The 24,320-nt window shown below is 41.8% G+C and overlaps 1 protein-coding gene across 1 annotated transcript; it reads left to right on the top strand.

Annotated features, from left to right (window-relative positions):
- Positions 1–203: 203 nt before the first annotated feature.
- Positions 204–22,955, top strand: pgm5 (phosphoglucomutase 5). The gene is made up of 11 exons (XM_084025354.1): positions 204–676; positions 2,558–2,720; positions 2,807–2,953; positions 3,039–3,164; positions 3,270–3,460; positions 4,444–4,598; positions 11,390–11,505; positions 14,310–14,445; positions 15,085–15,268; positions 19,733–19,870; positions 21,979–22,955. Exons 1-11 carry the CDS (start codon positions 419–421, stop codon positions 22,066–22,068), a joined length of 1,704 nt encoding a protein of 567 aa, XP_083881480.1. The 5' UTR covers positions 204–418; the 3' UTR covers positions 22,069–22,955.
- Positions 22,956–24,320: the final 1,365 nt, after the last annotated feature.

Below are 24,320 nucleotides of genomic sequence, written 5' to 3'. Positions count from 1 at the left end.
ACCGGGCAGTGTGGACGGTGCAGACACAAGCAGTGTCCGGTTGCAGACCGGTCCCGACACAATTCCCCCCTGCCGTCAGTCAAAGGTCTATTTTTGGCCCCGAGGCTCAGCTGATTGTGGGCCTTGAAGATTCTGGCCCTCCCTGCTCTTTTCTTTTTTTTCCTGTCTTGCAGTCAGTTGTTCAGACTTATTAGGAAAAGAGGGAGTTGTCTAACAGCAGAGGAGTGTTTTGCTGGATGTTAACTCCAGTACTGAGGGATGCAGCTCTGTGGGCTCCAACACGAGCTGCGGAGGTGAGACCATTTGGGGCCGGGTGTTTCCTTCCATCCCTGTAGCGGCGCTTTACAGGTCGACGAGGTCTTCAGAGAACTTGAGCTTTCAGCTTCAGGTCTGTCTGGTCTGGGTCCCGACGAGGAGGATGGAGATGAGCCCCATCCCGGTGGTGACGGTCCAGACCGCCCCCTTCGACGACCAGCGGCCCGGGACCAACGGGCTGCGGAGGAAGACGGCGGTGTTCGAGGGGAAGAAGAACTACCTGCAGAACTACATCCAGAGCGTGTTGTCCTCCATCGACCTGCGGGACCGACAGGGCTGCACCATGGTGGTGGGCAGCGACGGCCGCTACTTCAGCCGGGCTGCCACCGAGGTGATAGTGCAGATGGCAGCTGCCAACGGGGTAAGAAGGGAAGGGGGGCACCGCTGGTTCTCACATAGGGTCTCCATTAGGCTATATCATCATACTAAACACCTCTAACCATTAAGACTGATATGTAATTTTAATTATAGTTATGAAAATAAAGCAGCAGTTATCAGCGTGTTAAAAGTGAAGATTAAATAAACTCCCCAAGAATGAAAATGTTTAACCAAAGTCAAGTGGTTCCCAAATGGGGATGATGGTGAAGATGGATCTAAAGGGTCAAGATGATTACCAGTATAGGATATAAAGAAAAACAACACTTTTTTTTCTAATAGTTTCCTTTTTTCTCCTAAGATACTGTAGAGCTTTATATTCCCAGGCCTTTAAAACTATACAAATTAAAGTGTGAATGAAGTGAAAAATCAGTCGTCTATGAAACTGCTCACAACTCACGGACAAGCAGTGAAACTTTGACACAAGCAGAAAAGGAAGGCAACATTGCTGTAGTCCATGAACAAGTGAACTAACATTTAATTGATTAGGCTGATACATGTACTCTCAGAAGAGATTGTCATATTAATTCTTAAAAAATACAGCTTTTTTAATGCAGACTTTAAATTGTACACATCCACATACTGCATTAATTGGTCAAAATTTGTTTTTGCATAAAATCATGACTCATACATGGCATTAGCTCATCCTCATACAGACATAAAACACACGAAGAAAGTAATAATCTGTGGTATTATATACTATATACATACATGCAAACCCATCCAAAGTGTTTGTGAACTCTGAAGTGTCAGCAGAAGACAAATGAAAGAAGGAAGACAGAGGGGAGGAACATCCCCACGGCTCATTTAAAACGCTTGCTCTGAGATCTTTGTGATTGGTTTGGACAGGTTCCAAAGGAAAATCTGAAGGGAATAGAATTTGTTTTTCAGATCAGTCTGTTTTTTTTCTGCTGGTCCTGCCAAATGTCTCTTGATGTCGGCCTTATCAGCACTTCCATCCATCCTGCTCTATTTTCCTGCCGACGTATGTCACCACCCCCTCTCGCTGTTCCACCTCTCCAGGGCCAAACTTCATGCTTTGGGGATCCCCTGTCACATGGCATTGAACCTGAAGTCAGGATAGTGGCGACACTTGCAGATAACCCACCCAACAAAGCATGGCTTCCCTTTTTTACACTAGTTACTGAATACCATCCAAACGTGGTGGGAAACAGACTGCTGTACGTGTGTTCTACACAATACTACGCAGGCTAAATGTGTTTTGAAGAAGGACATTTCTGAGGGTGGTCCCTCACTTTCCATGTTTCTTTATATACACATGCAACATGCCGGATGTTGGGAGGATACACTGACGTCAGGAGAATAAATTCCTCTCCAGTGAGGGCACTTTTATTTAGAATAGCAGATATGCAGGGGAATTATGGGATGCTGGTGGTATTACCACGTCAAAAGTAGCATATAAATTATAAATAGAGTGCAGCTTTGTTATTTAGGCACCCTCTTGAGGCAGATCATTTGCTTTTTAAAGCTGACTGGCAATTAGTCACCTTTAGAAGGATAAGATGCTTTGGGCCAGTGTTGCTTTCAGTTCCAGTCGGACAGACGGGCGCTTTCAGGTCATTGTAGAGAGAGAGAGAGAGAGAGAGAGAGAGAGAGAGAGAGAGAGAGAGAGAGAGAGAGAGAGAGAGAGAGAGAGACTTTAGAAACACTACCTGACTTATTTTTCTTCTGCTTCATTTCCTCATGGATGGTCATTTTTCCACACAACAATTTTCCGCAGAGCATATATATTCATATTCACATGGCATGAAGGGAAACATCCACACTTCTTATCAGACAGCCTTATTACAACAGGTGACATCCTGGAGTTATGTGAGCGAACCTCTTTAATATCTGTGCTTTGCAGATTGGGCGTCTGGTCATCGGTCACAACGGCCTCCTGTCCACCCCTGCTGTTTCCTGCATCATCAGGAAGATCAAGGCCATTGGAGGGATCATCCTCACAGCTAGTCACAACCCCGGAGGTCCGGGCGGAGACTTTGGGATCAAGTTCAACGTGGCAAACGGAGGTGAATCCTGAGAAAGTGTGATTGTTTTTCTGATTAGAAAAAGGAAGGGGGTGTGGTATTAATGCGCGTCTTTCTTCGTGTGGTAGGCCCGTCTTCGGACACAGTGATGGAGAGGATCCACCAGGTGAGCCGGACACTCGAGGAGTACGCAATCTGCCCCGATCTCCGCATTGACCTCTCCAGGCTGGGAAGACAAGAATTTGACCTGGAGAACAAGTTCAAACCGTTCAGAGGTACAATCCTCACTCACTCTTTTCTTCTTTCCATAATTCATACAAACACATTCTGATACGAAGCATCACTTCTCTGTGTTTCCAGTGGAGATCGTAGACTCGGTTGAAGTGTATCTACAACTGCTGAGGAACATTTTTGACTTCAATGCCATTAAAAGTCTTCTCACGGGACCAGATCAGCTCAAGATACACATAGATGCCATGAACGGAGGTCAGACAATTCATCAGCTGCCGTCTGAAACGCCTGAGCTGTTTGTAAATGTTATTTGGGGATTAAAATGCGTCCGTTTCTGCCTCTCCTCGTGTTTTGGTACAGTGATGGGCCCCTATGTACGCAGGATCCTGTGTGATGAGTTGGGAGCTCCCGCTAACTCGGCTGTCAACTGCGTCCCTCTGGAGGACTTTGGCGGCCGAGCTCCAGAGCCCAACCTGACATATGCCACCTCTCTGGTAGACGCCATGAAAGGAGGTGACTTTGGCCTTGGAGCTGCATTTGATGCAGATGGGGTAAGACATCTGTCTATTTTTCAATGCCTTCAACATGTCTGGAGGGTTTCTTTAACATTTTTAAATGTCATTTTAAGCATTTATACGTCATATGTCAAATTCACCTGAAAGAGGCACATACATGTTAATGCATACATACTTTAATATGTATTTAATATGTGTAGTTTAATATTTAGTAGTGTGCAGTTTTAAATGGACAGTTGTATAAAAGTATTTTACTGCATAAGGAGTTTTTTTTCAGATGATGTTTGGGTCGTCCCTAAAAACATTAATTAGATTTACAAACATTAGCATGGTACTGCGTCATTTGTGCTGAATGGTTGCCCTTTCTTACGTATCCTGGTTTATGATAGATCACTCGGCAAAAACTATTCCGATTTTTGTTTTTACCAATTAAGACTAAATCAGTGTAATAACTCCCAATATTTAGATACCAGAGATAGGCCTTATTTTATTGGTTTTATTTAATTTAGTTTGCTCATTGATAACAGGAAGAAAAGCAATGATCCAACGAGCAGCTCACTTTTTCCACAATGTCATCCAATAGTCATTTGTACTGCACACACACACACACACACACACACACACACACACACACACACACACACACACACACACACACACACACACACTTCACTGAGTAAATTAACTTAGCATCAGGAGAATTATGTCATATCCCACCAGGCTTGGTATCTTCACAGTCATTAGCGCCAGTGGTAGTAATCTTACTGTGTGAAGGTCTCTTTTTGTTGTGACATAATACCGTAACCAAAATCTTCAAAATATTAAACAGTCATTGTGATTATCTCCAAACACTACTAATCTATTAGCTGGATCAATTCATTGTTAGTGTTGGTCTTTTCATGGGGTTAGTCGCCTGTTAGCAATATGAAAAAGATCACCAGCCTTATCCTTCGATATCTCCTATGATGCATGATCAGACGAGACTCACACTGCATCATATTGTGCTGTGCTGTTGTCAGGACCGGTACATGATCCTCGGAGAAAATGGCTTCTTTGTGAACCCGGCAGATTCAGTCGCCATCATGGCTGCCAACCTCTCCACCATCCCCTACTTCAGACAGCAGGGAGTCAAGGGCTTTGCCAGGAGTATGGCCACCAGCACAGCCCTCGACAGGTACACCACACACCAACACGCACACACACACACACCACCACCACCACCACCACCACACACACACACACACACACACACACACACACACACACACACACACACACACACACACACACACACACACACACACACACACACACACACACACACACACACACACACACACACGCGCACACACACACACACTCAATGGGATCTAAGGGGTCCAAGAGGAAAAGGGACTGGAGCATGTTGATTTATTTGCAGCCTTTAATGGTGCAAATACACTAATGTCTTTGTAAGAGTCCAAACTTTATGCACTAGTCAAAACAGAAACAAAAAAAATCACACATATATCTTAAATAAAGTACTTTACCCATCAATGCGTAATAAATTAGAGGTAATCAGACCACAGGGACACCATGGGTGGACCTCTCCCTACAAAACTCCTGCAGCAGCCCAATCTCTGGAGAGCGACAGGACTCTCAGATGAAGACTCACCCACTATGAATAAGACTGTGAGACGACACACAACCCCCACGCACGCATTTTTACTCGCTGCCTAAAAATATTGTCTGTTATGTAAGACTAGAGGCGAGCAGAGGGTGCCGAGTGAGACGATGTGATCCCAGCGAGTCAGCCCCATTAACATTGTTCCAGTAGGAGGGATCCCAGCACCGCACCCCAGTGAGGTTCCGAGCAGAACACTGCTCAATGGAAGTGTGTCATATGACAATGAGGGCACCAGAAATGTTTCATGTCATTTTTTGCAAATATTTTACGTTATCAAAGTACAGGCTTACAGGCATACAGCGCACACACACACACACACACACACACACACACACACACACACACACACTGTAGAACAAAAAAGACTATAAGAATATCTCCTTCATTTCTTGTGGTCTATTTTTTCAGCATTTGCCTCTTTTGAATTGATGACAGCATAAATTCAATTTCCTGGAACTTCGGTCATCCAATCTCCTGAGAAGTAGAATTACCGTACGGTGTGATGTCTATTACAGATAATACCTTAACTACAGATTGTATCATGCTGTGGGCTTTCTGAAGAGCTTCGTCAGAAATACATTTATTAAATTATGTAACATTTTCAATTTTTTTCCCTTGTTAAACCAATTTTGCCAGCATACTCTGGGGTATGTCGTCTTATGTAAAGCACACCTAACGTTTCTATGAGAGCTTAGCTGATAGTTACTGACTGTTATTGCTGCAGAACAGGGTCACTTTGTCCAGGTTCATCACCACTTGAGTTCATAATGTAACACTCTTGTCTCTGGATGCAGAATGTACATAGCTGCATGTCTCCGACAAACTCCAGGAAGTGTTGAAGTACTTGGTAGTGTGGTGTTGGACCCTGGAGTCGGCCCAAGTGTAGGCCTTTTTAGGTGTGCAAGTGGCCTGTGTGCATGCGTGTGTGTCTGTGTGTGTGTAGTAAGTGTTTAGACTGAGGTTCCCTCCCTGCTGTGTGTTTATGCATAGTCAAGCATAATGTGACGGTGTATATACTGTATAGTTGTGTGTGTCCGGAGGGAATATAAGGGAAAACGACAGCGAGAAGAAGAATGTATTTGGGTTCAGATGGACAGGAGGGTGGAGTTGCAAGTGTTAAATCATGGGTAGGCTAAGAGTGTCAGTCCTATTGCATTGTGTGCTTTTTGTGTGTCCCTGTGTACTTTAAACGAGGGCTGATGCAGTCAGGGGGTGGGGGGGATTGCTCAGAGGCAGAGAAAGTGTGAGTGTGTGTGTGTGTGTGTGGGGGGGGTGGGGGAGGGGGGGTTGGTAAAGGAAACATCTGCCTCTCCTTTAACCGTTCCAGGGAGGAGAGGATGCAGGGAGAATAGAGCCACTGGTACCCGTTACCAGGGTGAAATCTGACTTCCTGTCCTGAATCGCTGATTAGCATGGCGAAGTAGAGGGGTCAAATGTTGTGTTGTAACTGAACTGTTTTTTAATGATTGTTATTTCTGTTGTGCTGGTTACTAGATGACAACAACAATCAAAAGACCATTCTTTCCATGTGACCATGTGCCAATTCTTTAGCCATTGTAAGACATGATGTGCTACTACCACAGGGTGTGCTTTTATGGATTCATTTTCATTCCATGCGCCCATCGAGTATTGTGGTATTTGTATCCTGTTTTTCATCCCCTGGAAAACGAGGTCCCTATAACGAGTTCTGTCCCGAGCAAAGATCCCATCCATGTCCACACTCCTCAAGCAGAGACGTTCTGCTGGCTTGGTCATGTGCACCATATGGAGGGTGGCAGAATCCCCAAAGACCTCCTTTTATGGAGAGCTCACTTCAGTGGAAAAGCCACCAGGACAGCCATGCAGATGTTTGTGAACGTGACCTGAAAACCACAAACATTGACAGACCTATACTTGGAAAGCCTCGGTGAAAGGTAGAGACACGTGGAGGTTTGAAATCCAGAGGAGACTACAGATATTTCAAGATGAGAAGAGGGCCTGCAGAAGCGCAAGAAGCTCATTTGACAGACCAGGCCTCCCCAACACATGCAACACTGTCACTCCTGTGTGGGACATTACAGTCACAAGAGGCAATGATCCCACAGGACTTCAGGATGCCAACTATGGTGGAGAAATACAAAAAAGAAACCAAGAAACAGTGAACAGAATAGATTGGCACTGATGGAGAAGGTTACAACTCAAAACACGAGGGCCAATTTGGTCTGATTTGGCATCCAGGAGTCATTGTGCTAATAATAGAGCATTTTACATTAACTTTGGTCAAGTTTGCATTCGTACTATTACTTCTTTCAACTATTTATGCATTAGTTTTTATACTCTCTTAATCCGCACACATGGTGTTAAGAGGTTTTTAACTGAGAAGTGTGTGCTGTGCTGTCCACATGATCCCAACCAGACCATGCCAGACCAGTCTTGGGAGGGCTGGACTTGTGTCCCTGTGTAAACTCGCCATGACATGAAGTTGATTTGTAGAGCTGAGAGAAAAATGTGAAATGCTGTCATCTGGCTCAACTCTTGTATTAATTGTTGTATTAGTAACATTTGATAGGTAGCAAGGGATACAGGAGTTAGCCAAATTAAACTTTGAACCCAGCCCAGTTCTCCCCCTGATATAATATTACTCTATTTAAATACATTTTTGACAGAGTTTTGGACAAGCCTTGGAAACGGTTTTGAAACAATGTCAGAAAGGTTTGATGCTGACAAACAATGTAGGTAACAGCTTTGACCATTTACAGAAATCATCTCAAACTCCCATTTCACTTCTTAACTTTCAAGGATGTTCAGTGTTGGCTGCTATGGCAACAAGTTCAGGGTATTACATTTCTGTGTGGATTCCGAGTTCAGGTCAAGAAGAACATTTCAAGCCCAAGTAAAGCTCCAGCATGCTGCACTTTTTGTCTGAATGCCAGTCTAAAGCTTTTAAGTTGAGGTTGAGCTCTCTTCAGAGGGGAGAGGGCACTGGATGCTATGTTTGGTAAAATATCAAGCCGAGGCCAAAAGCTGGTTATATTTCACTCCGCATATGCATCATATATCATATTACCCCTTTCTGTTTCCTGATGCATGAGAGAAATACAACATACGGAGATAGAGATGGACTTATTGGTTGATAAGTGTGTACATGTGTGTATTCATTGTCTGTGAAGTCATACTGTAAGTGTGTGGATCAGTTTGTGTGTGAATTTGTAATCCTGAGCTTTGAGCCCAGAGAGTAAGGATGATGGAAGGCAGACATAGCTCAGCCTGGCCATGACATCTCCGTCTGCCCTTCACCTTATGGGGGCAAAGTCTCTAAATCATTCTCACGACAGAACCTTTTAATCTCTGTTCACTTTCATTTAATCTTACAGACAGGGTAGGTCTTGCAGAAAATCCCCCCTCCCCCCCTCACACTGCGAATATGTCAAATAATGCATGCTTGGTCAGTGCTCGTCTGATAGCGCTCATTTACCCACTGCATTATGGGAAAACCAACAGACGTAGTGTAAAGAAAGGTCTGCAGGAGGGGAGGTGGATAGGTCAAACAAACACAGCACTTTTGTCCAGGAGACTATACTGTTGGCGCCCTGTGTGAAGCTAAAAGTAAACGTTGACATTTTGACACGTCGGTCGTTAGTAACGTGACTCGTTAAGTCAGTCAAGCTCACGTCAACCATGCGCTATTAATGTAGCGAGCGTATTTGGACTGACGGCGTCATCAGCGTGTAGAGCATCATTTGAAGCTGTGGAACAATGAGCTGCATTATTTGAAGCATTGGAGTGAGAACTTGTTTTTTTTTTCCATCTATATTGGCCTCATCTCCTGCTGCAGTCATTTTGTAAATGATAATGTCATCTTAGAAAAGCATCCACGGAGCCTGGCTTGCTTCAGACATTGAACTGTATCTCTTTAAATATGCCCATGTTTCATTGTGATCATACTTTTTTGCCTCCATAGCTTGATTTCAAAAGGCAACTAGTGGCTTTATTTATATACACAGTGACTTGGTTTGAGAAATGTCATATCATGCGTGTAAGTGAGGAAAGGGTGGTACCGATTGATGATTGTGTGTTCTTGCCTGAATTTGCATCCATGCATGAAGGGTACACTATGTATGTTTTTTTTTCCACCCCGGTGTTTTTGCTCAACTGGTGCAATTGTCAAACTTGAGTAGATCCACGCTACTCACACACTGTTTTGTCCCTAAGCTTTTGCAACACAAACTGAGGGCCGTTGGGGTCAGTTTCAGTGCTTATGTTGGCCGCGTACGTGCCGTTGAAAATGTCAGAAAGGCTCGTCAGAAGGGCCAGAGTTTCTGTTTTCGTTAAGGAATGCCAGGCTTTCCGTTCCAGCTCTCGCTTCCCCAAAAGGAAATATAGCTGGTTACTCTTATTTGGTAAGTCATCCTCATGTAAACAACTGTCCTGGGGCACTGTGGGGTTTATTTATGTGCATGATGATCATGTGGACACGTACGACCACATCCATGTTGCACATTCATGCACTATGAATTCTAACAAAAGCCTAACAAGTCTACATGTTTTTTCTTAGGGAACTATTTTGTTGTGTTGATATTTCTTCCAGAAATTCTAAGCTGCATCCTGGGTGTTGTATTTACATTTTTTTAAGGTGGTTGGTGAAGATGTGTGGATGATGTGGCTGAGGAGTGATATGTGGGGAATGGGAAGGACACTGGTTAGTGTCTTTGTTGCAAAATAAATATCTCTGCAAACTGGTTTGAGATGGAAACTTTCATTATACAATATTATTGAGATGGCCTGAGTACTACCCCGCATCTGTGTCACCAGCCTCTGAGACATATGGTGCGTTTTGTCACTTTTTCTGAAAAGATTGTATTGTATTGATAGTTTGGTTCTTTGCTTATAATCGGACCTACGTGGGTGTCTGCTACTGCACTGAACGGTACAATTCTAAGAGATTCAATTTAATAATGATAGAGCGATGATTATTTTGTTGGCATTCAACAACTACAGCTCCCATGAGCAGAGCTGTATGAGTCCAAATTCCTCCGGCGTAACCCCACCCCACTGTGACTTACCACCAAAAAAATGCATACACATTTAAAAACCATTTCAATGCGTTTTTCCCCACACTGTCCAGAATATAATTCTTGTGGAGGAAAAAAAAAAATATCATCCTACGCCTAAAAACAGTTACATTTAAACTTGCATTGTTTGATCAAGGCTGGTCAGCAGAAAAAACTATAAAAACAACACAAAAATAGCACCTTTTTCATTTGATGCAGTGAGATCTGATGATGAATATTAACTCCGTTATGGTCTCCATAAACGCCTGATGAAAATATCTGTCTCTTAATAGCTGCTAAATGCTCCACTGTGTTCACCAGCTAGTTGCTAACTCTGTCCGTTTGCCATGAACAGCTGCCTGCTGCTGCTGGAAACTATGCTATGAGAGCGTTAAGAGTGAACCAAAACAGTTGCGGGTCATAAAATCAAAACAATGAGATGAAAGTTGCAGAAATGTTCCATAGAGCTGATGGAGACTGCAAATGATGGGTGATAATTCTCTGTAACTCTCTTTTTCACATGCAAGAAATCAGTCGATCTATTATTAAAATGTTGATTATAGCACCTTTAAAAGATACAGGTGTGTGTTTAACTGTGGAATATAAACTCTCCCACAGGTCATTAAAACCTTCGGTTTCCAGAAACAAAAATAAGGACATGTCCTTAACGATAGCCATGACCCCGCCTGTTACACTGCGTTGACTCCGTGCCAATGGTTGACTCGTTTGTCAGTACTGAATGTAAACAATCATGGTTATGAGGATGTTTGATTTAGTTTAGAATATGGACAGAAAATCCCATGAAAAGCTTTTTAGTTGAGGCTAGTGGTCAGTAATCAGTGATTGTATTTGTTATTTAAATTTCTTTTCATTTTTGTCCAACTGTGTCAACCCTTTTCTCAAAATGTATAGCCCCACACACACACACACACACACACACACACACACACACACACACACACACACACACACACACACACACACACACACAGTACACTACAGTACAGTACATGGCTCAGGTTCAAAGTAAACATCAGCTAAAAGGTTAACTCACATTGTTCTTTCTGCCTTTTGCCTTATTAAGTTATTGGATGAACTGCTGGCAGATTTAACGCTTGTCATACGACATTTGGCTCACTTTATGTCAAAGGTCAGAGGATTGTTTGTAAGCTCAAATCACAACTGAGAAAGTGTGGCATTAGATATTAGCGATAAATATCTTGTGTGTTTGTGAGCATACTAGCTTTGTTTCTCCCTGTGTGTTTGTAGGGTAGCCAAAGCCATGAAACTGGCACTGTATGAGACTCCCACCGGCTGGAGGTACTTTGGGAACCTGATGGATTCTGGGCGTTGTTCCCTCTGCGGGGAGGAGAGCTTCGGGACAGGTAAAGTCTCACTCACGGTCCAAACAACACTCCACTCAGTCAACGTCATCAACACAGAGATCAGATGAATGCAGATACAAAGCAGGAGTGGCCTTTTAGCGTGTGAGGAGAAGGTGTGGGCCAGCTTGGAAAATGTGAACGCGACTGAGAAATCCCCTCAGCAGCAACTGTTGTTGAGGTGCCTGCAAGCAAGGCCATCGCTAGGAGACCAGCTGCTGCTCACTGTGAATAAGCAGCAGGGACACAAGCTGAAACACAAGTGTGTTCAGTCATTCTTCAATTGCAGTTTATTAGATCTTGGGTATTATTTTTTCCTAGTTTTGGCCATAATTAATTTAGGTTATGGTAAGACTGTAATTGCCAATCTAATTTGAAGTGAACAGGGAATGCCAGTTATATCACTGTGACGAAGTGGTCAAAAGTGGTTGGTAACTGGACTTTAAGATGGCATTATAGTTTTATTTAAGTTGCTAGTTTGAAGTAGATCCGTCGGTTTGTCAAAATACTGCACAAACCTTTCAATGAAGACAGTTCTAATTAAATTACTAATGTGGAAATAATGTTATCCTTCAGGAATGTAGTTCATTGCCTGGCTCAACTTACCATTGCATTTCAGCAATGCAAAACTTTTCACCTTTTTGCCGGAGCCCTTTGTGTTGGCACAAATGAAACCACAACGCAGTCTCATTGTAATACATTTGGGGTTGTGTTATCAGTGCTATCAGATTTTCAAAATAATGGTATTTAGAGTTAATACCAAAAGTGAGCTCGACTGAAATGGGGTCTTCATTTAAATAAACCTCAAATCGCAAATAGCACAGCATATGAGACCCTCTATCCTAACAATAAGTTTGACGAACCTGGATGTTTGCTTAAAACCTGCATCATTGCTCCTCTTCCAGTCTCTTCCACTCACCAGTCTGTTCCAGGTCTAGAGTTGTAAGCGGCGCATCCAGTCAGAGTCGTGTAATAGATGTGAGGGCCGTGACCCTGGCTGCATGTGTAAATAATCCCCATTCTTCTGCTATAAAAGGAAACAGGCTCCAAGAATCACTGCAACATGTAGACAAGCTTCACACACGCTTACACGGTCAGAGAAAGTGCATGCACAAATAAAACACATGGCTTTGCCCTCCATCTACGTCATGCTTCCTTTTCCACTGCCCTTCTCTCCCTTTTTTTTCTCTCTTTAGTTTTAATTCCAGTTTTAGCTTTTCAAATCATCTTTCTCCTCTCTTAAAACCGAGGGGACAATGAGGAAAAAGCTCTACGTGTGAGAAGAAACGTGTTAGTTTTCGCATGGGAGAAGAGAGGGGGAGTAGGGAGAGTCCAAATATGAGAAGTATTGACTAGGAGGAGAGAAATGGAAGGAGTAGAGACGCAGAGAGCACAGAGGACTATGGGAGCTTACTAGTTGTCTATCCATGTAAGGCCAAAAGCTCAGAGAGAGCCCCGAGTAGCAAATCATCAGAGCTGTACACCACTCCTGCTCTTTACTGACTCTCATACAGCATTAACTATTCATTGCAAGTGTAAATTCGGCCAGTTCTGTGTAACGTTGCTGTGTAAGTTTTGTAGGTTTTTTGCTATTTCTGCTTTGATCGATTATTCTACTGGTTGACGGATGCCAGTATAAAAGTATAAAAAGATATTACTCTTGTGTGTATGATATTTATTCCCCACAATGTATAGGTATAACGTGTAATAAAACCAGTCCCCCCAAAGACATTGGGATATCTGTAGCTTTGACTTTATGATGTTCCACCATTACAATGTTAAATAAGTCTTGTTGTTACTTTTGTTAACAGCAATAACAGAGAACATGCTTTATTATGGCACGTTTTACAGTGTTAGTGGAAAAGGTCTGGTTGTGCTTGTACTAATTAAATGTCTAAGCTCTACTCTGTCTCTCGCTCCCTCTGTGTGTCAGAGAGTGAGACAAAGGGAGACAGAGAGTGAGACAGGGATTAAATAATGACAACTGTCAGTTTCCTAACAGCTGTATACTGCTAGAGCCGGACACAGGAGCTAGGAAGTACTCTTGTTGTTGCAGTGTGGGGCAGACAAAACAAAAGCAACCGATTGAGTATTCTATAAAACAGACATAATGATGCCTTCATGTCTTTCTCATAAAATAAATGGACACGTAACAAAAAAATGATACCCAACTACTGAGTCCATTTTCTGCTCCAAGCTCTGCCGGGGAAACATTACTAACGTATTCAATCTTATTAAAATGTCAAAGTGCCCCCTTAACAGATACCTTTACTGTGCAGCTGTTTTCGAGAACAGACTGATGGCTCCCCTATGAAGGAGGCTGATCAAGGGTGTGAACTACTCCTCTAGTGTGTGTGTGTGTGTGTGTGTGTGTGTGTGTGTGTGTGTGTGTGTGTGTGTGTGTGTGTGTTTTAGGGTGGGCAGCAGGAGACATATTTTTTGTGTGGGGATGTTTGGTTTGTCTCCAAGCCCAAGCACTCTCCCTGACCTTCTGTTACATACAGTGGTGTTGAATACTAAGCTAAATGCAGCTACCACTTTACACTCACTTGTTGTAAGTTGTGGATGAGAACGTCATTGCATCAACAAAAAATATTAGGAATCCAAGTGTGTTATTGGAGGGCTCAGGAATTAAAAAAATTGAATTGTCAAGCAAATCATTTCCCAGTTTTCTATGTCACTCTGATCGTTAAATGAAAGCTACGGTAAATAGACAAGTTAATGTAACTAAGGTTAGCGTTCGCATCCCAAGTTAATTTACACAAAGTATGAGAAGATTATCCAGAGTTGTTTTCTCTCTCCTCCAGGTTCGGACCACATTCGTGAGAAAGATGGTTTATGGTCGGTGTTGGTGTGGTTGTCCTTCATGGCCGCCAGGAAACAAGGTGTGGAGCAGATCGTCCGAGAACACTGGGCCAAGTTCGGACGCAACTACTTCTGCAGGTAATCGGCTAAATTATCTTTCTGAATATGGAGCTGTGCTGTGATAATGGATTTGGTCAGCTGTTTTTTTTCTTTTCAATCATTCATCTCTTCTCATTATTGAATGTATTTAAATCAACAAGCCCAGACTTTGCTTTTCCCGAAGGTCTCAATTCCTTAGCCAAATATGTCTCCCAGGCCTTCACCTTCGTCCATTTCTCCTCCAGTCCTCCTCCCTGGATGCCACTTGTTCTTATTTTAACCTCTCCCCTGTGAGAGGCAGAGATAGTTCCATGCAGTCGATGTTCCCACTGACAGTTGCTGCAGCATAATGTGTTCCCACAGAGAGCTTCCTTAACTTAACGTAGGTTTCCCAGAACATGTAGATCGAGAGGCCATACAGGACAGGCCAAGGAACAGATCCCAAAAAAGTCTGTGAAACACTAACATCTGTCATCATTGTGTAGAAAATCAACCAATCACCCTGTCAAATCCTGCCTCATGCGGTTTGGGGCCATTTTAAGTCAAAGCATTGCTTATCTCAGACTATCTGAGACTAGACTCAAATTATTTTCCTGAAAGCTTTTGCTCTTCCATTGCCTTTGTATGGGTGTGTGTATTACTGAGCAAATATTGTGTTTCTGTGTTGGTTCTTGGCAGGTTCGACTATGAGGGCCTGGACCCACGCGCTGCCTTTTACCTGATGAGGGATCTGGAAGGGGTCATTTCAGACAAAGCATTCACCAGCCAGAAGTTTGCCGTAGGAGACCACATATACAGCGTAGAGAGGGCCGACAACTTCGAGTACATCGACCCCGTGGATGGAACAGTGGCTCGAAACCAGGTCAGTCCAAGCTAAGAGAGGGAAGCAAGGACATTTCTTATTTTTGGGAGGAAAAGAAATGTACTGCATTTTGGTTGTATCAGCAAACAGCAAGACTATAGACTATATAGGCTAGTTGTAGACCACCATCCAGGGATGGGTTGACTAACTGTTAAAATGAAAACAAATCAAGAAAATCAACCAGAAAATAAGCAATGTGGGCTAAACTGCACACCAAGGGGGGTTAGTGTGTCATGCTTAACAAGGGAAGTTGTCACAAAACACAGGCTACACAGGTCAAGTATAAACTACCACCACTACACATTAAACCAAATCAAAACACTCCGGTGTTTGACAAGCACAACAAGCTAATGGGACTGAAACCGCACTACAAAAACACACAGGCAAGATGGCTACTCTATTTTACTTTCCCCCTTCTTGACATGGCAGAAAACCCCACAAAAAATAACAAATGGCTCAGTAAATTAAACAGTTAGGAGGCACACTAAAACCTAATAATATGGGCAAACACTGGTTGGCTTCTCTAAAAGTCCTTGCTTTTTGCAGGTGACTGGCATCTATAGAAAAGTAATATTTTATATTTAAATATATATTTAAAATCACCTCTGCTCTGCTTGTAGGGTACCTGGCTTCTTGGCTGATGTGCATATAATCCAATCACTCCAAGCAAATAGAATCCCTCATGAACATGCAGAATCTAGAAAAACAAATGCTTTTAATTCATATTCATACATATTCATATTCATACATTTAATTGTTGTACTTTTTAATAATTAAAACCATGCTTTTAGACATATATTTAAAAAGGAACATACCACATCAAGCAAACAAAGGGTGATCTCAGCTGCTCTCACTCTCAGGTGAATCAGTGGAAATTGAAAGGCCCAGGTGAGCTTTCCGCCCCCTTTTATGGACTCTGGCCCTCCGCCTGGGTCCTAGTGCCCGACAGCTATATACCTGAAGCCATTTAGGTGTAAAATGAGGTGAATCTGAAAGCTTGGTTCACGTGAGGTCCTTTGGTTTTCATGGGGTCTTGTCTAGACGAGGACTTCTTAAACATGCACACACGCTCACACTAACACCTTGCTCTCGTTCAAACACACACACTCAGTCATCAGCCTCTTGTGAGCTTGACCACCCACTTAGCTTCAATGTTGTCTCATTAGAGAGGGTCCATGTTTGGACATGATAGTATATCTTCCATTTCAAACCATAAACATATACACACATACTGTATTACATACAGCACATATCCCTACACACACACACAAACACACACACACACACACACACACACACACACAGATAAGTCCCTGTCAAATACCCTCCCTGTCGTCTCCCTCCTTTCTCTCTTCCCCCCTCAGTCTCTGTGAAATTTTCCCAGCTGGCTCCCTCTGTTCTGCCCAGAAATGTGTGGAAACTCATTCCTGGCGTCGACACTTCTTAGCCTCTGCCCCACCTTAAACCACGTACACACACACCATCTGCACTTTGGTGCCTGTAGGCTACTGTCCCATCAGTTGTCCTTGTGCATAAGTGTGAACACATGCATACACTTGTATGGCCTACACATGTTGTTCACACTTGTGTTTGCCAAGCTGTGCCTACAATTTGTCTGTCAACTTCACCGTATGCACCTTAACGGCATTGAAGGTTTCACTGTCCCACTGTGAATACTTCTCCATGTTACCATGGTTACAGCAGCTCCACAGCTAGTTAGTCAGTCACCCCAAAATGTGATTTAACCTCAGTGGCAAATCCTCAGCTTCCCAGTCGCCCCAGTGTGTGTTAATACAGTACAGCACACATTCCTCCCAGGACAGAATTATATCAGCTGTCGTCTCACTTGCAGTCTCTCCACTCCAAGTGTGTTTGAAGGGGGCGGGGGGGAGTTGTCACATAGACACACACATACACACATACAAACACAAGACAAAGCATGGGGGATTTACACAGCAGTGGCATGGCAGCCCTTTTGGAGTCGACTACTGAATTCATAATGCATTATCTGCATATCAGACAGATAGTAATAGACAATGAATGAATAGAAATCATTGCCGTATAACTTACACAATAACTAAATGCAGATAGTGCACTTCTGGAAAATACAGTAGGCCTGTAATGGTACATGAAGCTGATGGTCAACAAAATGTGTCACCAGCTTCCCTATCCATTGGAAGTAGTCAGAAATATACTTATATACAGTCCATAGCTTATATAAATGATCTGTTTTTCATCAAAACAATACAAAAAAGTGAAAATGAATATGTGAATTTGAATGTAGCTAAGGTAAACCCAATCACATAAATTACACCAGAGTCAGGGGCTGGCAGGTACTGAGATATGCTAAGTTAGCTACACTTAGCAAGTGTTTGTTTATATTTTTTGGTTCATAATTTGGTGAATTAATGAATGGAATTACCAAGATTGCAATTAATTAAAATATAGATATTTTTAACTTCTGTAAGGCTAGCCCTGACTATATCACTAGCTAGCTTTAGTGTTCTTATTAGCTATGTCACGTTAGCCAGCTAGCTTGGTTAGCCAGCTAGCTTGGTTAGCCAGCTTGCTTGGTTAGCTAGCTAGCTTGGTTAGCCACAATGCAGAAAGTTAACTACATAGCTAGAGTGCAGATATTTGGCCTTTAGCTTAATTTTGTGTAGGCTATAGATTAACAATATTTCATCTGGTTTCATAGCCGATTTAATACTGGGGATATTCAAGCTGACTTAAATACACAAATTGATAGTTAATGATAACATTGTTTTATTTTAGTCGAAAATATGTTTTACAGCTGGACTAGGTCCATCCAGCACAGGGAGTCACAAACCTGAATAAAACCCATTATGAACCCTGTTTCCCTTCCTATTTATTGGAATAGGCAAAGTTATCAAAGGTGTGCCGTCATAAAGTGCATGCAAACAGTACTGCTGTGTTAGACAAAGGATACATAGATAGATGTGTACATTATAAACATCATTCATCAACACATATCTCCATTGGTATGTGTCCAGGTCTGACATAATAAGACGCATTCTTGTTTATTGAGTAAAACAGATGTCAAAGGCAAGTTGAGGTCATAACTTCACCAGAAATGTATTTGGTTTACTTTACATTTTGCCTTTGTTACTGAATAAATAGACGGAGACAGACACACTGTGGCTGGTATGTGCTCCATTCAGGGAGCTCAGCTTTGCAGTGGACATAGTTTTTAAAAGGCATTAGTCAGCCTCCAGATAACTGCTTCTCTATTGTTAGAGATGAGCTGACACACCCACAAATAGAAAGACAGACAGGCAGACAGACGGACATCTTTCATTATCACTGTCTCTCCTCACTCTGATGTTACACTTCCGAGTCAAACTCTGAGAATATGAGTTTGGCAGAAAGTGAGTGCTTTACTTTACGTGTAGCTATCACCACTGTCTCAAAGGTTTGAAGAGATTTCTATTGGTCTGAGATGCGGTCGCTGCCATACTGGGACAGTGCACCCACATGTTAATCTTAAAACTCTACTGTACTATACTTAAAATAAACTGCATATCATTTGTCAATATCAAGTCATGTAATAGCCTAAACATGTCTTGGCCCAGATGAGGAATATGAATGTTTTGACAGCACTTCTTTGGATGATTACTGTCAATCAAGTTAATCACATGATTCTGCTAAAACCATTGTGAAATTATACTTTTTTTTCTCAAAACATATTGCTTTCTTTCCCCCTGAGCTTGTTTTTCACTCTGATGGGATAAAGGAAGAGGCACTGTGGAATTTAGGACAGATAAGAGTCATCACACATCCATTAGTCAAAGAGTCTTATCTTCCTTACGTCAGCCAGCAAGAGTTGTAGTTGAATACCCCAATGCAACAATATCCTGTTTTTCCTGAAAATGCAGAGGTTGAGTTCAAAGAGTTAACTGAACCCTCATCTCTTTGAAAGTGTGATGTTTTTCTCTGGTTTGATGTGAAATTGTTCGCCGCTGTCAGAGTCTTAAGGAAACTGTGGAAACCCAATGTCAGGAATCAGGAATCCTAGTTGAACACACAATGTCATCTAGTGGATCTTTGTAGTTACTGCACATTAAAGAATAGATTTTTCCCCCCCTCTTTACTGACTGTAATCATTTCCCCTGTTTTATGTTGCCAGTATTGCCAATTTGCATGATTGGGAAATAATGAATCGTTATGTGCCCTATTTAAATTATAGGAGTGGACACACTTTTAATACGAAAGTTAAACACTCAAAGATTTATAATGTGTGATGAACTTCATCATGAATTTTTATGTAGAATGAAGTTATAAATTTAGTTTAGTGTGCAGTGCTAATAGCATTGCTCAGTGGATTCTGTTCCAAAATGTCCATTCCAATCCATTTTGATTACTTACTCAAGCAGACCAGTGCCATTGTACTGGAAACAAAAAACCCAAATCGTTAAATTGATACATTGGTTTGTATGTTTGTAGGGTTTAAGGATCGTCTTCACTGATGCGGCCCGTCTGGTGTTTCGGATGAGTGGGAGCGGTGGAGGGACGGGTTCCACCATCCGCATTTACGCCGAGAGCTTCGAGAGAGACCCTGAGAGACACAACAGAGAGACACAGGTACAAAGAGTGTGTGTGTGAGACTGAGATTCTGTTTGTTTGTGCACATATATCTCGTGCACTTCTCTATTCTGTGTATAGCTGGGCTTTGTTTTTCTTACAATGGTATGACCTAAAATCACTCATCCAAAATGAGTCTTTTGATGTGCAGTATTCTGCCATAAACCAGATCATATCAAATCTTTATTGACTCACGACGCAGATGAAATGTTTTTGGTTGAGTCAGTGCTCTCGTCCATATATTATATACTGTAGAAGATAGAGACCCCATATAATGGAATATCTTTGAGTGATCGATACATTTCGAATCCCTTTACAAAAAAAGTGTTTTAACATGAATAAAAACTAACAGAAACGAATCACCATAGTTCAGCTGGCATCATTTTTGGCATTTCTTCCTTCCTTTGTGCCGTTACTTTCCATCATCACTCGTTTTGTATTTGCCATCTCGAAGTTGAATTTTTGATTCGTGATTTGTTATTAAAAGGACCAACAAGGAGAAAACACACTGGTCGTTGCGGCTGCCAGAATGGGGATACAGCCAAGCGATTGTGGAATGCCATTTCACGGCGTGCTTCATGTCGTGCTTCATGTCACACCACTGAAACTAATTGACCTGTAGACTTTGGAGTGATATAGCTTCTTGTGTGGTTATGAATGTTGGGATAGGTAGTGTACTTTAGCCATAACCCAGGGGTTGTAAAGCTGCAGTCATGATGGCGAGACAGCCTCATTTAGGTTTGGCCAACCTAACTGTACAACTTCATCAAACGGTGCGTTCTCACCGAGGTCAATGACCTCGTTTGATGCCATTCTTTACGAAACTACAAAACAGTGATATCTTCAGTTTGCACAAAAATTGCTCGCCAGAGCATCAAAATTAGCATTTTAGCGCTTCCACTTACAAGCTATAATTTAAACTTGATCCGCATTTTAGAGTTTAAAACATGTGGGGGCAGCATAGTTAAAACCTTATTCAATTTAACATCAAAGTGGTATCACAAATTCATATGTTAGATTCCCAGTTTCTTACCTTCTGATTCATCAAGTATGGGCCACTTATTGACGAGTAGTACGTAAACCTGATGCCGTCTATAACACGTTCTTTTTCCTCGCCCCCGTTGTGTGACTTACACTTAACCCTTGGACAAGCTATCATTCACATTAGATCATAAATTAAATTCCTAATCATTCTGCCCCTTACTCGACGCACATAAATCATCAGACGTGACACACGTGCTTGGACAACATGCTAATGCGGCTCAACTTAAAGCACTGTGAATACTTTTCTGTACAGCTATTTGTGTTTGTATTCGGCCTATACGAGGCTCGTCAAATCCTCAATTTCAGTGGCTTGTGCACTTTTACATCATAGTTGTGTTTGTATCCTTACTGTGTACTATATAATGTGTGTGTGTGTATTCCATCACACATCCCTGTTTAATGAAGGGTTAAAAATAACTCAGAACCGCTGAGTTATGTCATGTTAGTGAGATGTGCAGTGCCTAGTCAAAGTTTCAAAACTCAGCATGCCCTCATAGCTCAGTTCTTCACAACCATGCTGTTGTATTTTTTTACTTCATGAATGAATCATCTCCAGCAAGAAACAAGAACTTGGCAAACTATCGGCTTCATGCCTCTATTAAATGCTCATGTTATGCTTGTTCAAACAGTCTTTATAGGGCAAAGTCAAACCAGGTTATCTGCACTGGAATCGGTTTATCTGCATCATGTTTTGAGGCCCCAAACTCACATGATGTTTTCCATATATGTACTGTCTTGCACAACAAAACAAAGACATGGTCTGCTCCAAGTTGTACTTATTAACCACCGTAATTTAGTGGGAGAAAATAGTCCCATGGTTATGTATTATTACGCTGTGCTAGGGGGATGCTCATGTGAGTTGGTCAAAGGTACAACACGATACAAATAATACACAGAAACCGCACAAAAACAAGCAGAGGCGATTCAGAAAAATACCAAAAGAAAATAGCTATATATCATTCTGGTACTGCATCCTGAATGTTTTTTCCTCCCGAGCCAGAAAAATCTTCAGCGGTGGAATTATCATCGCTGAAACTGTTTTCGTGATGTGCTCCTCACTGCAGGTGGTGCTGGGTCCTCTCATCGCCATCGCCCTGAAGATCTCCAACATCCATGAGAGGACAGGGCGCCGCGGGCCCAACGTCATCACATGAGCGACCGGGAAAACACACACACACACACACACGCACATGCATCTAGCTGCTCACACTGACAAAAATGCATTCAAAATACCCTTTCTTGTACCTATCATTCTTTTTAAACCTCTTCTCTGTAGCTTAATTCTCCCGTTTCCGTTTTTTTTCTTTAAATGATGACTAAACTGAGGGTGATTATCCCTCAAAAAAGCAAGCACAATGTTCTCTCAATTGTTTATTGCACACTATCATCTGTCAGCTATCGACAACGTAGAATATTCAGTGTCTAAACCAGGGAGGCTGTTTAATTGTTGCCATGGATAAATAATGAAAAAGACAGCCAACGTATTATCAATGTGCCGACTGACTGTTAATGTGTGGCTTGCAGTTATCAAGACTTATTAACTAAGGGAGACTGTGGTCATTTTTAATTCATGATGCTGTTTTTGTAACAGTTCAGTGTTCACTCGTCATATGTGTCTTTTTTTTCCAACAATTTCATCCAGAAGTGAAAAACAACTAATATATCAGTGAATTGAATTACAGCTACTTTATTTTAGACATGAAATTTATATGAATGCATATCTTTGTCACCAAGTAGTGGAAATGTGTCCGACTTTATTGTGTAGGGAAACGTTTTCAAAATGTAAAATAACAAATTAGCATAATGAGGCCACGTGTAATGAAAAAGAAAACATTTATTTTAGGTTTGTTCGTTAATGTGCCTTTCTCTTTAGTTTGTCAGTTTGGGCCTTTGGGAATGCTGTATAACCACATTTGAATATATTATTTCTTCTTCTTTTTTTAAAATCCAAATAAACATTTTGTTTGTGTGTGGTAATCTGCCTTTTTTCAAATTGAAACAGACAGGTCTAATGGAGACCAATAAAAAACACAGCGTGAGATATGTTGCCCGTATGCATTATGTTTTTTAATTAAACATGTTCTTCATAATTAAGAGCACCGTGTTGAGCCGGTACTATATATCATGCGGTGATTTGAACATCCTTGAGGAAAAGCAGGCTCTCGTTTGTCGGAGCGCGGCGCCGGCTTTTGAACCGAGTGTGAAATGTTTTGAGGCTGTTGTATCGAGATAAGAAACGGAGGGGGTTGATCTTTATATGGCCTGAATGAGACGGGGAGAGCAGAAACTCATAAACACATTGATTGCCATCATTATGAGTTGAGGATATGCCAGTGGATATCCGCAAGGATGTGTTCACTCAGTCAGCCAGACATTACCTGTCAGCCATTACAGGTTATTGCCCCATCCAACTGTTTTATAATGTCAGGGGTTATTTTCTGAGGTTGGATGAGGATCATTGCCAGTTTATCACCTTTGACTGTGTCACTAAGGAGAAGGCGCTTTACGCTGACATTGTCCATGTGTCAGAGACAAGTGTCTAATTGGTACAGTAATACATTCCTTTAAAGTACCTGGTAATTAAAGCGGTGCCAAGAACCACCCTGTTCATTTATTATGCACATGAACAAGAGCAAGCTGCATTGTTGCGCCACCATTATTTCTTTTATTGTGGTGAACTTTTCAACCGAGCTGACAGGTGTGCTTGGAGAACACCCATAATACTGAATAGTCTTGTTTACCTCACAAGACTCTGAGTAGACTTACTTTATATATGTAAACTTATTTCACAAAGTCCATCTCGCAATCATTAACTCATATCACAAGATGTATACATATTATTATTATTATTATCATTATGATACACTGCTTCCTTTCCACGATGTGTCGGTGGAGTTCGGACAAAAACCCTTCACGTTTTCTGCTCCAACCAATTGGAATAATCTGGATTTTTTTTTAAATTGATGAAGCTATTGAAAATTAATTTTTGTTTCAGTATTGTTCTATCCTGATGTTTGTATCACTTTGCAGTTGTACTTGCAACTTCCTATGCTGCCGTCTTGGCCATGTCTCCATTGCAAAAGAGGAGCTCAATGGGAAAAGACACTGCATAAGTATAAAAAAGGAAATAAATCTAACTTCTAGGACGTTATGGTGGCCTATAATAATAATTAATATGCCAGATTCAAGTCTGAACATTTGTTGCATGTTGTCTCAAGACTTGCGTCTCTTTTTTAACCTCAATTAATGAATACATAGTCATGGTCAACTGGCCTGACCTACTTTGAAATGAGATCAAGCTGCCTGGTAAAAAATATTAGCTTAAAAAAAACAGTGATGAACAATTATTCTAAAATGTGTGAAAAGACATTAGCAAAAGACAAAACAAGTCTCCCAAGGGTTGGCT

This window comes from Eutrigla gurnardus (assembly GCF_963514095.1).
Source record: "Eutrigla gurnardus genome assembly, chromosome: 13".
In the NCBI taxonomy this organism is placed as follows: domain Eukaryota; kingdom Metazoa; phylum Chordata; class Actinopteri; order Perciformes; family Triglidae; genus Eutrigla; species Eutrigla gurnardus.
The sequence above is the reverse complement of the archived record's forward strand: the minus strand, read 5'-3'. Positions and strand labels throughout refer to the sequence as shown.

Coding starts and splice junctions, on each gene's coding strand:
- pgm5 (XM_084025354.1), top strand. CDS start 419: ATGGAGATGAGCCCCATCCCGGTGGTGACGGTCCAGACCGCCCCCTTC. Junction 3,461..4,443: donor CTGCATTTGATGCAGATGGG/GTAAGACATCTG, acceptor TGCTGTTGTCAG/GACCGGTACATGATCCTCGG. Junction 14,446..15,084: donor GGACGCAACTACTTCTGCAG/GTAATCGGCTAA, acceptor GGTTCTTGGCAG/GTTCGACTATGAGGGCCTGG.